Source organism: Megascapheus bottae, chromosome 10 (assembly GCF_031878675.1).
Source record: "Megascapheus bottae isolate mThoBot1 chromosome 10, mThoBot2.hap1, whole genome shotgun sequence".
NCBI lineage: Eukaryota > Metazoa > Chordata > Mammalia > Rodentia > Geomyidae > Megascapheus > Megascapheus bottae.
The window spans coordinates 22,708,597-22,724,465 of record NC_143518.1 but is presented as its reverse complement, the minus strand read 5'-3'; the positions used below and the strand labels follow the sequence as shown (position 1 = coordinate 22,724,465).

The following is a 15,869-nucleotide window of genomic DNA, read 5'->3' as shown; positions in this document are numbered from 1 at the left end:
CACTTTCATGGCTTTGTTTTACCATTTTACTTGCCTTTTACTTATTATGTTCTTAGTTTATTATCTCACTCTGTTAGTATGTCAGCTTAATGAAGGTAGGATTTGTGGTTTTGTTTACCGATACATGGCAAATGCCCCAAGTATCTGACAAATAATAGCTATCCAATGAATATACAAACAAAGTTTTTACATATTAACAATAAACTGAGTTTAAACTTTAAGTTGATATCTGTTAAGTGTGTTAACTGAAGCAAATTACTGAAAACCTACATAGAGTCCCTGTGTGGATTAAATGGCATTACATGTTGGAAAGCACCCTTCCAGTGCTGACATACAGAGTGCCTTCAGTAAATTTGTTTAGTGAGCAAATGTTTACTGAGCACTTACAAAGTGGTGTTCACTGAGTGCTTATAATACATCAACTACCTCTGGGGGTTGGGGTGGGGGGTAGCAGGACCACTCACAGAACAAAACAGCTGCAAATCTCTGCTGTTAGGAAACTTCTTTTTTGATTCTTCCCTTCCTGTGGTATGATGGCTTCCAGGAAGAAGAAAAAACAAAATGTGGTTTTACCTACCTATTCAATAGGCTTTCTTCCTAGATTCATATCCAACTGGCCATTTCTTTTTGTTTCTTTCAGTATGCTAAAAAAACATTTTTTTTAACATGCACAAGGCACTGAGTTTGATCCTCATTGTTGCAAAAATTAAAAATAACAAAATAAAAGTACTTTTGCATACACTTATTCTTGAAATTACTCTTTAAAAAGACAGTTTTAAAGAATGTTCCTTTTACACGTGAGAAACTAAAACTTGGAAATTGTGAATATTCCAGAGGCATAAAAATAAATTACAGTCAGGCTTTAAAACGGTGCTCTCTGAATTAGAGTTCCCTGCTTTGCCTATAGAGTCTACAAACATAACTTTTCTACATTTCATTGCCTATTTTATTTTACTTCAAAAACTAAAAAAAAAAAAAAATTTACTACATCCTTACTAAGTGCCACATATCAAACCTACACTAGAAATAAAAAGAGTGCTTAGTTGCTTCCCAAAGATGTTCAGCTTAATAAGACTAATGACACATAGTGGACAATACAAAGCTCTAAATGTAAGGCTAGCTCTATTTATAAATACTCAGAAGGGGCCGGGAGTTTGGCCTAGTGGTTAAAGTGCTTGCCTAGCATGCATGAAGACCCGGGTTCGATTCCTCCGTACCACATACATAGAAAAAAGCCAGAAGTGGTGCTGAGGCTCAAGTGGTAGAGTGCTAGCCTTGAGAAAGTCCAAGGACAGTGCTCAGGCCCTGAGCTCAAGCCCAGGACTGGCAAAAAAATAAATAAATAAATAAATAAATAAATACTCAGAAGGACCAGAAGATGCATCTAATTTGGAACACACATCAGACAAAAAGTTTAAAACTACTTAGGACCTGTAGATGTAGCTTGGTGGTAAGAATGCTTGCCTGGCACACAAGGCCCTGGGTTTGATCTCTAGTACCAACACCAAGCAAAAAAAAAAAAAAAAAAAAAAAAAACCCAAAAAAAACAACAACAAAAAAAACCCACCTTGGAAGAGATCTTGCCTTGCCCAAACTGAATCTAAAGAATCTAAAGATGGGGGATGGGGCTTGAACTCAGGGCCTGAGAATTGTCCTTGGGCCTTCCTCAAAGCCATCTCTCTATCACTTGAGCCACAGCACCACTTCTGGCTTTTTTTCTATATGTGGTACTGAGGAATCAAACCTGGGTCTTCATGCATGCTAGGCAAGCACTCTACCACTAGGCCAAACTCCTGGCCCCTATTAGATGTTTTTAAGTAATATTAGGTCACATATAGTCCAGGCAAATGTAGTCAGGGAAGGATTGCCTGTTACAAACCATAGTGACCTATTAATGAGAAACAGCTCAGAAAGAAGCAGTGGTCAGTTAAACATCACATATACTTTGAGAGTAAATAGGATAATCAAGAGACTGGAGGTTTCTATGAAGTTAAAGAGTAGATGTCATGAAGAAAGTCCAGAAAATCCTTCACAACCAACGAAAGATTGAAAAGTAAGAACCACAAAGAGAAATAAAGGATGCTAAATCAGTGTAGTGTAGTCCTCAACGAATATGATTTCACTCCAAGATATGATGTTATGAAAGACTTGTTTCAAGAAACTAGGAAAAGCCCAGCTTTGTAGGTACCATTCAGTATTGGGTACAGGGGGGAAAGAAAAAAAAAACTTTTCCTTTAAGGTAAACATTATTCACTGTTGAAAACCATGCTTAGTTACATAAAAGAAAGTGAAAGCAGCATTTTATAGTAGATTCTGCTACCCCCAAGAATTGACCACTGTACAATCCTAACTTTCCCTTAAATTGTGCATGCTATAGATTCATGTATATTTATCACATGCATTGAACACTTAAATGAAGTTTAAACATTGTAATAGATGTTAAGATAGTATAAAATTATCTTAAGCCTTTAAAGTTTTAAAGCATAACTTCTTATTTCCAGAGAGAGAAACTTGAGCTATTAATTGACAAATTGCTGGTGGTTTAGTGTGGAACTTGAGAGCTAGAAACTCCAAGGGAACCTAGTAATGATTGAACAAACTTTTTTCTTTCTTCCTCCTTCCCTCCCTCCTTTACTACCTTCCTTCACTCCTTCCTTTCTTCTCTCTTTCTTGTTTTGTTTTATTTTTATTTTGTTTGTTTTACTTGGAACTCTGCAAGGTTGTCACAGTGACTATTAGAGAAAAATCCTCCTCTACCTTCAACAGAGGAAGAACTGTTTTGAAATACACCAAAAAATCCTTCCTTCTTAAGTTCTACTCTCCAGAGAAACTAGTTTACCCAAGCCTAATCTAGTGTTTTTTTTGTTTTGTTATGTTTTTATTTATCCAAACTAACAATCCTGAGGGAAGAGAAATAACTTAGTTCAGCCCTCTCTGGCCATTCTGTCCCACCTATACCAGGCATGTGGTGAGAAGGTACTAAAAGCATTTGAAAAATTCATAATGCAGAGGCACAAGCTCACTACAAACCTTAGATGTAACCGTAGGAGTATACAGTACTCCTTTCCTTCTACTACCACATTGTTAAAAGGCCTCTTTACCACAGTTTCATCCACTAGAACATCATGTCTAGCTATGAAGAAAAAAATTGCAGAGCACACAAAAATGCAGAAAAAGAGTCAAAAAAAACATCAGAATCAGACTCAGATGAAATTATCAGTAACTTAAAATAGTAGCCAAGCACCAATGACTCATGCCTATAATCCTTATTACTTCAGAAAGGTGAGATCTGAGGATTAAAGTTCTTTCTGAGAAAAGAATCTTTGAGGTTGAAGACATCTCAATAGAAACTACTAAAAGTGAAAAGGAGAAAGAGATTGGGGGAAAAGATTTGGTGAAAAATTAATATTGTTAAGTAAAAGAAATGTCTATATATTGTTTCAGTATTCTGGAAAAGGAAACACTGGAGCATTAGTGCAAAGATCAGTGATACCTAGACTGATAGGTGTTAGGTTGGTAGAAGAAGAAAGGTACAACACAGAGGATTTTTTCCAATTTTATTATCTTTAAGTAGTTGTACAAAGGAATTCCATTTAGCCAAGTAATTTGTGAATATAATACATCTTCATCATTGTCACCCACTTTCAATAGAGGATTTTTAAAACAATAAAACACTACAGAGTACTGTAGTGGTTGGATATATAGCTCATTCCTACATTTATCCCAAACCATAAAGCATCAGCAGTGACACCAATAATAAATAATGTCTAATTCATATAACTATATACAATATACCAGGTACAAAAATCAAATACAATGGCAATGGTATAATCCATAGGGAAAAAAAAGAAAAAAGAAATAACTTTGCATAGTACATAAAAAAAAAACCTTCAAGCCAGGCACAGTGGCTCACACCTGTAATCCTAGCTACTCAGGAGGCTGAGATCTGAGGATAGGATCAAAGCCAGCTCATTCACTACAAAGCCTTGAGACTTATCTCCAATTAGAAATGGGAAGTTGGGCTGTAGCCAAGGGTAGGGCGGTAGCCTTGAACTGAAGAGCTCAGCCACAGCACCCAGACACTAAGTTCAAGCCCCGTGACCCACAAAAACAAAAACAACAAAAAACTACAAAGAAAAACCTCTGAATTAGGGAGGGGAATAAGGGAAGGGAAACAACAAAATAGTAAGGCAAAGGACAAAAGGTGAACCAATACAACAGTGTTTCAAGACAGTATGTTGGAAATGAACTTTAAAACTTGTGGAGCTGGGAAAGATGATGGGAGAGAAATGGGAGAAAAATGTGAGAGAGCGTAATATTGTTCAACAAAAAAATGTACTCATGGGGCCAGGAATTTGGCCTAGTGGCAGAGTGTTTTCCTAGTATGCACAAAGCCCTGGGTTTGATTCCTCAGTACCACATACACAGAAAAAGCTGAAAGACAGCCAGGCGCAGAGGCTCACACCTGTAATCCTAGCTATTCAGGAGGCTGAAATCTGAGGATCACAGTTCAAAGCCAACCCAGGTACTAAAGACCTTGAGATTCTTATCTCCAATTAACTACTAGAAAAGTGGAAGTGGGACTGTGACTCAAAGGGTAGGGTGGTAGCCTTGAGCTGAAAAGCTCAGGGACAGTGCCCAAGCCCAGGGGTAGGGAGGTAGCCTCGTGCTGAAGAGCTCAGGGACAGCGCCCAGACCCAGAGTTCAAGCCCTAAGACACACAGGAAAGACAGAGACAGAGGCAAGGAAGGAAGGAAGGAAGGAAGGAAGGAAGGAAGGAAGGAAGGAAGGAAGGAAGGAAGGAAGGAAGGAAGGAAGGAAGGAAGGAAGAAAGAAAAAGCTGGAAGTGGTGCTTTGGCTCAAGTGGTAGAGCTCCAGCCTTGAGAAAGTCCAAGGACGGTTCTCGGCCCTGAGTTGAAGCCTCAGGACTCACAAAAAACGAAGTTAAAAAATAAATAATGCTTAATATAAAAACTATGGAGTTTGGGGGTAATAATATTAGTATAGGTTCATATTCATCAATTGTAACAAATGTTTCACTTGGAGAAAAAGGGTAATGGAAATGGCTGTGATCCATGAGGATTGTTGTCATAAAGAAAATCTTCGCATCTTTCTTCTTTTTGTATGTCATGGGCCTTGAACTCTGGGCTTGGGCACTGTCCCTGACCTCTTCAGCTCAAGGCTAGTGCTCTACTAGTGCCACTTCCAAATCCTTTTATCTTTCACTAAGTTATGTTGTATGTGTATCTGTGTGTACATAGGACTGAGCATACTGTATAAAGTTACAACTAATTGAAGTTCACTTTCAAGTAACACTATTTCTTAACAGTAATGAGTAACTTAGAATAGAAATAGAGTGACAAAATGCAGTAGCAGTGGTGTTCAGTAGACAAAAACAAACTATACAATTTGTAGGTGGGGACAGCGGGAAAAACTGGGAGAGATCAAAAGAAATGTATTTATTACTTGACTTATATAACTGTTACCCCTTTGTACATCACCTCTATAATAACAATAAAAGGTTAAAATTGAAAAAACATAATTCTAATTTTTGCCTCCCATTCCCTTGTATGGTTGCTATTCCTCATAAGTATCTATACATACATATAAATACCTCGTTGCTAACATCATGGTCAACAAATTGTTATCTTTCAAATCAATTTTTAAAAACAAAAGATGTTATCTTCAAAAGACGTTATTTTTACCCTTATCCTTATTTTCTTATCCATATCGTTTGCCTTCTTTGTAAAGAACTTTTTATAACATTTCTTGCCTAGCAAATATGTTGATAACAAATATTTTCAATTGAGAAAATTTTTCCTTAGACTACTTTTGAAAGGTAGTTTTTTCTCAATATATAAGATGACCATGTGTGCACATGTGTGCTCTCTCTCTGGTCTCTCTCTTTCTCTTTCTCTCTTTCTTTCTCATTAGCTGTTCGTAGGATTTTTAAAAAAATCTTTGATGTATTTGCCTACATGTAGTTTTTATGTTATTTTGGCATTCATACCAAAACATTTAAGTTGTTATGACATTTATGGTGTCTTTTGGATTTGTAGGTTGGTTTCTTGCATTAAATAAAATTCTAGTAATTACTAGTTCAGATACTTCTGTTCTCTTCTTCTGGTATTCTTAGTATGCATATGTTATACCGCATATAGTTGTTCAACAGTTCTTGGGTATTCTGTGGTTTTTTAATTCATTATTTGTCTTTAATTCTATTTGCTTTTCAGATGTTTCTACCTATACATGCTTGTGCTTAGTGTTATTACCTCAGCCTTGTCCACTCTACTAATGACCCTATGTTTATTTATACATACTATCTAAATCCTATGTTAAATTACAAGTTTTCTCTAAGGTAGTTTGTTGATTCTCTTATAACTTCTCCTGTAATTTTAGGTTCCTTGTTGACCACAGAACACGTGATTGTGCATATTCTTTTATATTTTCTTTATCCTGTTGAAGCAACTATAAAAGCATAGAAATGGAATTTCCTGTAGCTCACAATCCTTGAGTATACATTATTGAACAGGATAATAGCCCGGTTGACCTGCTTGGGGACATGTAGCATGTTTTAAGCCTAGGATGCTATGAAAGTTTTTTTAAGTATAATTTGGCCTAATATGACTAGTCCAGTATCAAAACAGTGAGCTTTGGCATTAGCTTAAGGAATGCAAAATATTTGATGTACTGATGTTAGCTTATCTTTTGTTTCCTTTCTTCTGGAAATATGTGTTCTCCATAGCTTCTATAAATGATAAGCATCTGAAGGTGATAGGAGTTGTTTTCTATGTGTCAGAATATTTTCTTTGACTTACATTTTTTTCTACTTCTATAAAATGTCCTTTCATCTGCTGAAACTGAATTACAAATTTTTTGAATGGCCTTCATCATCCTGTATTTTTTCATTTAGTCAAAAAATATTATCACATGCCCATTCTTAGAAAATGCTGAGAACAAGAATATGTTCAAGGAACTCTGTAGATCATTTGATAAAAGTGAAAAGAGGATAGCCAGATATGAAACAGATTGTTCTTTAAATTTTGTATGTTTTAATAATTTCAATGATGATCTACATTTTATTTTAAAAATAGTTTTGCTACATTTAATTTTTTGTTCATCATAGGACTTGAACTCTGGGCCTGGGTGCTGTCCCTGAGCTCTTCAGCTCAAGACTCGTACTCTACCACTTGAGCCACAGCACCACTTTGGGTTTTCTGGTTGTTAATTGGATTTAAGAGTCTCATGGTCTTTCCTGCCTGGGCTGGCTTTGAACTGCAATCCTCAGATCTCAGCCTCCTAAGTAGCTAGGATTATAGATTTGAGCCACCGGTACCTGGCTTACATTTAAATTTTAATTTTAGAAATACTATATCCAAAGTGATATAGACAAAAAAAGCATTTTTGTGGATACCTATACTAAACTCAGGATCTTGTACTTTCACTTAGCTTTTGTGTCTGGTACTCTACCAGTTGAACTACATGTTCACTTCTAGCTTTTTGATGGTTAATTGGAGATAAGTGTCATGGAGTTTTCTGCCCAGACTGGCTTCTGAATCTCAGGCTCCTGAATAGCTAGGATTACAGGCATAAGCTGCAGCTTCCATCACAGACTACCTTTTTAATACTTTGGAGACCATCAATGTATTTTTTTCTACTACTTAGTTAATTCTTTGGCTCTTCAAGTCATTATACAAAGGATTTCATCAAACATATCAATTTGTGAATAGAGTGCATCTTGAGCAATTTCACTCCTAAAGCTTCAGAGCCTATGTACATACTATACTTTGTTTCCCTTTGGTTAGGAATTAACTAGTACCATTTCCAGGTACTATTTCATGTTTAAAAGATATTGTATTTGTCTATATATTGTGTTAAAAACATATTAATAAAGTTCTTCTACCATAAGTAGTATAAAATCTGTTTCATAAAGGTTAATTATCCTACTTTACACAATAGAAAATTTCTCATCATTTTACTAAGTGTTTTCAAGCAACTATTATTTACAGAAAAAGTAAAATTTAGATTCTGGACTGTTTCAGGTCTTCATTATAAAATCCTGAACACCTTTTGCAAATTTAGTACAGAAGGCTACCGTTCCTTTTTATTCTCTTTCCCAACATTTTCTACCTTTTGATTCTAGGGATTCTTCAGCAAGCGCCTGAAAGGGTCTATCAAGAGGACCAAAAGCCAGTCTAAGCTTGACAGAAACACGAGCTTTCGGCTTCCATCCCTTCGCAATACAGATGACAGGTAGGAAGTTAACTTGCTTAACATAGAAAAAGTACTGTTAAAGTGTATTTGGATGAGATTCTTTGACCTTCTCTAACTTTGCGTTGATGATAGATATATTCCAAAATTTACTTTTTGTGTTTTGCACATATTAAAACAGTGTCTAAAATGTCAATTCAAATACTCATCTAGTTTAAGTATCATATGAAATAAGAGGATAACGGAAGATAAATATGATAAAAGTATTTTATTTACAAAGAACCTATAGTATTAGAAAAAAGCTAAGAAGCAATTGTAGTGTTCTAATGATCAGAGATGAATCTATTTTTGTAGAATAAGTGATAATAGCTAACACTTTCTGAGCACTATTGCTGGATGCTTTATGCACACTCTTATTTAACTTTATAATAACCCTATATGGTAAACATTGTTATTTTTCCTATTTAACAGATGAGGAATCTGAGATACAGAGAGGTTAAGTAATTACAGTTCATAAAGATTATAAATAGCAAAAATACTATTTGAAGTTGGGGAATATGGCTGGCTCCAGAGCCCATGAGCTTCACTGTTGTTTGTCTTTGTATTCAGCATGTGGAATCAGACATTTATTGGACGGAAAACATAGATTTTGATCATTACTGCTTTAACAGTTTATCTCTGAACCACATAAAAAGTGCTCATTGAGATTTGTGCAGTTGACAGTATCATTGTCAGATGTTTGACCTTCTCTTCATTTTTTACTTAATACTTTAAATTTGCTCTAAGATGGCTCACACCTGTCATCCGAGCTACTCAGAGATTGAGATCTGAGGATCATGGTTTGAAGCTAGCTCAGGCAAGGAAGGGCCATGAGACTCTTAGCTTCTATTAATCACAGAAAACGCCAATAGTAGTGCTATAGATCAAGTGGTAGAATGCTAGCCTTGAGCAAAAGGGGTTTAAGGACAGTCCCCAGGCCCAGAGTTTAAGGACAAGGACCAGGAAAAGAAAAATGTATTTTAACTGAGACACAAAGCATGCTTCCACATTAATAAAGTACTATATGATATTTTTGTTTATGTTGTGTATTGTTCAGTCAACTTAAGCATGTCTTAAATACTTTATGGTGAAAACTTCAGAATATTTTTCTTTTAGATTTTTGAGATATATAATGGATTGTTCCTCCATATAGTGGCCCGACTGTACAGTGATACCCCACAACTTCTTACAACTCTAACTCAGTTGATTAACATATACCTATCCCTTCCCCTACTTTATTTTCCCCAGCATCTGGTAGCCACCATTCTAATCGCAATATCCATGAGGTCAAATTTAGATTTCACATATGAATGAGATCATATACTACTTGAGTTTCTGGGCCTAGGTCAGTATTACCTCATATATACCCACCACATCTTCTTTACTTATTTTTATTTCTTTTTTCTTGTGTAAGTACTGGGGCTTGAACTGAAAACTCGAGCTCTTGCTCAGCTTTTTCACTTATGACTGCCATTCTACCACTTGAGCCATGCCTCCAATTCTGACTTTTTGCTGTTAGTTGGAGATAAGAGTTTTGAGGATTTGTCTTCCTGGTCTGACTCTGAACTCAGTCATAGGGCTTGCACTGAAGAGTCAAGCTCTAGCTCAGCTTTTTCACCACCAGTAACACTCTACCACTTGAGCCATGCCTCCAGTTCTGACTTTTTACTGTTAGTTGAAGTAAGACTCTTAAGGATTTGTCTTCCTGAGCTGGCTTTGAATCTGTCCTCAAATCTTATCTTCCTATTTAAGATTATAGGTATGACCCACCAGAGCTCAGCTGTACCACATTTTCTTTATCTGTCCAGATTATGGACACTTAAGTTGTTACCATTTCTTAGCTGCTGTTGTAGTGAGTGTGGAGATGCTGACATCTCTTTTGATTCCTGACATCATTTTTGTTAGATATAAACCTAGGAATGAGTTTACCAGATCATATATATGGTAGTTCTATTTTGAATTTTTTGAAGAAATTGTATAGAGTGATGTTTCCTAATATCTGTACTAATTTATCATCATACCAACAGTGTATAATAATTCCTTCTTTTTCTTCACATCCTGTTGGCATTTGTTATCTTCAGTGTTTTTGTTGATAACAGCCAATCTGACTGAATGAAAATATTTCATGGAGTTTTTATTTACTTTAATGATGAGTGATGCATTAAACATTTTCCCATGTGCCTGTTAGCCATTTGTCTGTCTTTTGGGGAGTATCTATTTAGATCTACTATACATTTTAAAATCATATTTGTGCTTTTCACTGTCTTGGCTATTGAGTAAAATTGAGTTCAAACCCCAGTATCAGCACACAGAAAGAAAGAAAAAGAAAGAAAGAAAGAAAGAAAGAAAGAAAGAAAGAAAGAAAGAAAGAAAGAAAGAAAGAGGGAGGGAGAAAAAGAAAATTTCTTCAGATTTAACATTAACTTTTTTTAAGTGTATTTTATTGTTGGGATAATGTATAGAGGGGTTACAGTTACATTCCTCAGGGTAATGGGTATATTACTTCTGGAACCTTGATACCTCTTCCCATGTTTTTGTCCCCCTTACCTTCCCCCCACCCCTCCCAATCATCTTATATATGTATAATGTTAAAAAGAAATGTCTAGAATAGTCAAATCTATATTGACAAACTAATGATTGCCAGACACTGAGATGTGGGGTGAATGGAATGAATGAGGAATGACTTCAAGAGGGCATGGGGTTTCTTCTGACAAGTATGCATTGTAAATGTAGTCATTTTGTGATAATTATATTTCAGTATAGATGGGTTTAAGTGAAACAGCTAATTAAAAACTACCTATAATAAAATTCATTAGGTGTTGAGCCCCATTCCAGCATATAAAACTTCATTAGTTTTTTAGTGTTTTACTTTTAAATGTAAATAGGTAATCAGTATCTTACAGATCTTGAGGAAACTCTTCAAAATAAAATATGAGGACAAAAAATATATAAAGGGGAGAAAGAATCCAGAAGAAGCAAAGTGGATGAAGGAAAAACAAGTTTATAAGTAAAATTAATGTTGTCAGTAGATAAGACTATCACCTATGAGACAATAGCAGGATAATATAAGGATTTGTGAAGAAAACAAAGAACTTGGAGATAAAGCTAAAGTCAGCTTACTCTCCTAGAAAGTAGAACAGGAAAAAAAAAAGATGTTTTTAATCAACCTGGAAGGGTCTGGGAGTGTGGCCTAGTGGTAGTGCTTACCTAGCATGCATGAAACCCTGGGTTCAATTCCTCAGTACCGTAAACACAGAAAGAAAAAAAAAAATGGAAGTAGTGCTGTAGCTCAAGTAGTAGAGTGCTAGCCTTGAGAAAGCTCAAGGACAGTCTTAAAGTTCAAGCCCCAGGACTGGCAAAAAAAAAAAAAGCAGCCCAGAAGATTATACACTGCTCAGAGTGCCTGGAGAGTTGCAGCATGGCGTCGCTGGGAAGGCCACATCTGCAGGCCAGGGCAATGGGCTGCGGTTCAGAGTGCTGTGTGTGACCCAGTAGACACTCAGCCTTTGCCCCTAGCTTTACAAAGCGAACATAGGAGAGGTCTCACCGCTGTCCAGAGACCCTCACCCCGCACCCCAAGTTCAGTGCTGCTCAGTGGCCCCACAGCAGAGCTCGCGGCTGGCTCGCAGGCTGCTCATGCAGAATATCAGGCAGTTAAGAAGAAGGAACAAAAGCTCAAATCTACAAGTTGGACAGCAACTGGATGAGCCTGGGCCAGCCCGTGCTAGGCTGCTGGGGACTGGGTGGTGTCCCTTTACACATTTTCTTCGGGAGGGGGGGTGTTTACAAAAATCCTCATTTTGATATGAGCAGACTGGAAGAAAGCCCTCACCCGGACAGGCATGGGCAGCCCTCGCAGCTCAGCCAGCTTGTCTCCATCTCTAGTTTTTGAGCTTGCCTTTATGTTTTAAGAGATTCCAGGGGTATACTTTTGCACTGACATATATGAATGTTTTAAACACTTTTCAGAAGAATTATCCTTTGTCATTACATTATTTACTCAGGTGTTTGTACATTTTTGTATGTGACTTTATGAATGATTTTTTTCAGTAAAAACACATTTAGGAACCAAAAGAGAGAGAGAGAGAGAGAGAGAGAGAGAGAGAGAGAGAGAGAGAGAGAGAGAGAGAGAGAGAGAGAGAGAGAGAGAGAGAGAGAGAGAAAGAGAGAGACAGAGAGAGACAGAGAGACAGAGAGAGAGAGAGAGACAGAGAGAGACAGAACACAAATAGTCAAAGAAATACTATAAGTAAATGTTCCAAAACAAGATAACAAAAGTGTCTAGATTTCCAGATAGTAAATGAAGAGTTTCAAAGATCTAGCATGAAACATTGCAGTATACAATGGACTAACTATTTGTGGTTCATGCCTATAATCTTAGCTACTTGGGAGTCTGAAATCACAGTTTGAGGAAAAGTTGAGCAGAAAAATTCTCAAGACCCCCTAATGACCAATAACTGGACATAATAGTGTAACTTCTTATCCTAGCTATGCTGGGAAAGCCTAAAATAGACAGGTAGAAGTCTATTCGTTCCCAGACAAGAAGCCAGACCATAACCAGTGCAAAAAAAAAAAAAAAAGATAAGAAGGCATGTCTTATTATTAGAGCACCTGTATAGCAAACAAGAGGCCTTGTGTTTAAAGCTCCAGTACCATCAAAAGAAGAAGAAAACAGAAACAATGAAGACTCTGAGGTAGATAGTGGGTAATAGGAACAAAGAACTAGAGACAAGATAGGAAGAATATTTTAGAGGTAAAAGTAAAATGATATCACAAAGTTGTCATTGTTCCCAAGTCATATAATCAGATAAAAACCAGTAAAATTATTTTATAGAATCAATATTTTCAGCATTCTTACCTTTAAACCATGTCATGTAAGAAGCGTAATGGGACATGAAATAGCTGTGAGAAATCTGCCTTTTGTTCACTTAAAAGTACACCTCATTTGTAGTGGGGAGGAAAATGGGAACAAAAACATGAGGAAAGGGTAGCAATGTTTGTGAAGTAATGCACCTTCTATTAACTGCAATAAAAATGTATTAAATTTTTAAAAAGTATACCTCATTTCCAGATCAGGCATCTCCAGATTCTAAATACCATCCCTATCAGATTGTCAACCTAGTGTTCAAAGTGCTTACATATATCTGTGACTTGAGATAGCAGTAAACATATAGCATGAGAAGAGGTATCAGCGTACATGAAGTAATATACCTACTACCTGACAAATGTAACTGTAACCCCTCTATTCATTATCCCAACAATAAAATAAAAATAAATAAAAAATGAAAAGAATTTTCTCATTCCTCTGAAGACTTTAACAGAACAAAAAAAAATTCTTTTTTGCCAGTTCTCCCTGAGCACTGTCCTTGGGCTTTCTCAAGGCTAGAGCTCTACCACCTGAGCAGCAGCACCATTTCCAGCTTTTTTCTATGTATGTGGTGCCGAGGAATCGAACTGGGTCTTCATGCATGCTAGGCAAGCGCTCTACCTCTAGGCCAGACTTCTGGCCTAGAGTTTTATTTGGATGTCATACATTCTTAAGAAGTTGTAAAATAGTCTTGGAGGCCCTTCCCTCCAGCCAACAGTGACTCCCATTACTACAGTATAACAGCAGATAATTTACAGTTTAACAATAGATAATTTACTTTAGTACATTAACTGTAGACTTCATTCAGTTTTACCATTTTTACTTATACTCACTTGAGAGTTTGTGGTATTCTATGCGAAGAATATATCCTTAATCCTATGTAAAGGTATATTACCTCTATCACAATCAAGAAAGAACTGAAAAGATCTGGAACTCATTATCTTAATTATATAAATGTAACCTTTACAGTAACAATTTTTTTAATAATTGTTATATTACCAGAAAAGAATTAAAATATGCTACCCTTTTACAAGTCACATCTCCTTCCTCCCTGTCATGTAACAGTCACAAATTTGTTTTCCATTACAGTAAGTTTACTATTTCAATAGTATTATATAAATGCAATCAGAGGCATGTCTCAGTGGTGGAGCATTGCCTAAAATTCGTGAAGCCCTGGATGTTCTCTCTTTCTCTCCCTCTCTCCCTCTCTCCTCTCTCTCTCTCTCTCTCTCTCTCTCTCTCTCTCTCTCTCTCTCTCTCTCTCTCTCTCTCTCTCTCAAACACACACACATACAAACTCTCACTCACAGATATTCATAGAATATACTTGAGATTATTTTTTTATCAATAATCATTTGACCTTGAGATTCTTCAACATCTTTGCATTCATCAGTAGTTCCATTTGTTGCTGAGTAGTATTCTCTTGTATGGTTGTGGTAATTTATTTACCCATTCACCCAATGAATGTTGTTTTGGGGGCATTTGTTTGTTTGTTCTATTTTTTTTAATAAAGCTATTAAGTATTGGTAGGTTTATTTTTCTGTCTACTCTTACTCCCCATTTTATTAACCATGGTTTTAAGTGTTCCAGGTTTGAAGAAAGGGGAGACAAGAAAGGAAAGAAAGTTCTGTTAATCTTCCATTATATTCTCTGAGCCTGCAGATGTTTACAGCTGACTTTTTCCCTTAAGTGGTTCTTTGAGGAATTCTTTGGGGATTTCTCATCCCTGAAGAATCTCTCACCTATGGTTTTATTGACTTTGGCAGGTGCAGCCACTATCCCAAGTGTTCATTTGTAAATCCTTTCTAGGAAGGAATTCTTACTGTCATTGTTTATCCTCCTCCAAACCCACTCCCATCCCCAGCAGTTTTCTAGTTCACAAGAAACAAACCCACATCTTTTTCCCTTACAGTCTTTAAGAGTGCAGGCTGATTGAGAAGCATCTGAACTCTCTTGCTCACTCCCAGCATCTAGACATTTGTCACCACCCAGATTTCCTAGATAAAATCAATCCCTACCCTTTATCTCTTGTTTGTCATGACCATTGTGGGAAATGGAGGGAAAGAAAAGAAAAGAAAAGAAAAGCTAGTAGGCAAGCAAGCAAGCTCAGGAGCTCAGGAACAGTGCTTAGGCCCTTAGTTCAAGCCCAGGACTGGCACCAAAAAAAAAAAAAAAAGCAGTACAGACCATGACTATATTTAAATAAAGTGATTAATGCATGTCAGGCCACTGTAAAATTTCCATGTTGATGCTCATAATCTCTCACACCTATATGATAGTTGCAACTTATGAAACAGATGTGATATATCAGAGGCATAGACATAATTAAAGCATCCATATTTTACAAATGCGATCAGTAAGATTAAGAAAAAATAAGCTAGTTCATGTCATATAGCTAATGAATGATTTATAAATAGGGTAGTACTTTGGCTTCCAGTTAAGTATCTTTTCCATTGTATTCTTTCTTGTATATGTTGATAAAAATTCCAATTTATTAGAAAAAAATTTAGAAGGGAAAAAGTCACGAAGGTAGACATTGCACACACTGTTCTTGTTACAAGTCTTTGTTCTTTGCTTATTTGTTTGCTGCTGGTACTGGGACTTGAACTCAGGGCCTCATACCCAGCTTTTTCTACTCATAACTGGTACTCTACCATTTAAACCTTGTCACCAGTTCCAGCTTTTTGATGGTTAATTGAAGATAAAAATCTCCAAAATCTGTCTACCCAGGCTGGCTTCAAACCATGATCCT

The 15,869-nt window shown here is 36.4% G+C and overlaps 1 protein-coding gene across 9 annotated transcripts in view; it reads left to right on the top strand.

Annotated features, from left to right (window-relative positions):
• Rasal2 (RAS protein activator like 2) overlaps positions 1-15,869 on the top strand; it is a 261,335-nt gene that overhangs the window by 196,372 nt on the left and 49,094 nt on the right. For all 9 annotated transcript variants that reach the window (XM_090340368.1, XM_090340365.1, XM_090340369.1 and 6 more), the window contains exon 5: positions 8,144-8,253. In XM_090340368.1, the coding sequence (XP_090196494.1) occupies positions 8,144-8,253 (110 nt within the window). The remainder of the gene's footprint in view (positions 1-8,143; positions 8,254-15,869) is intronic.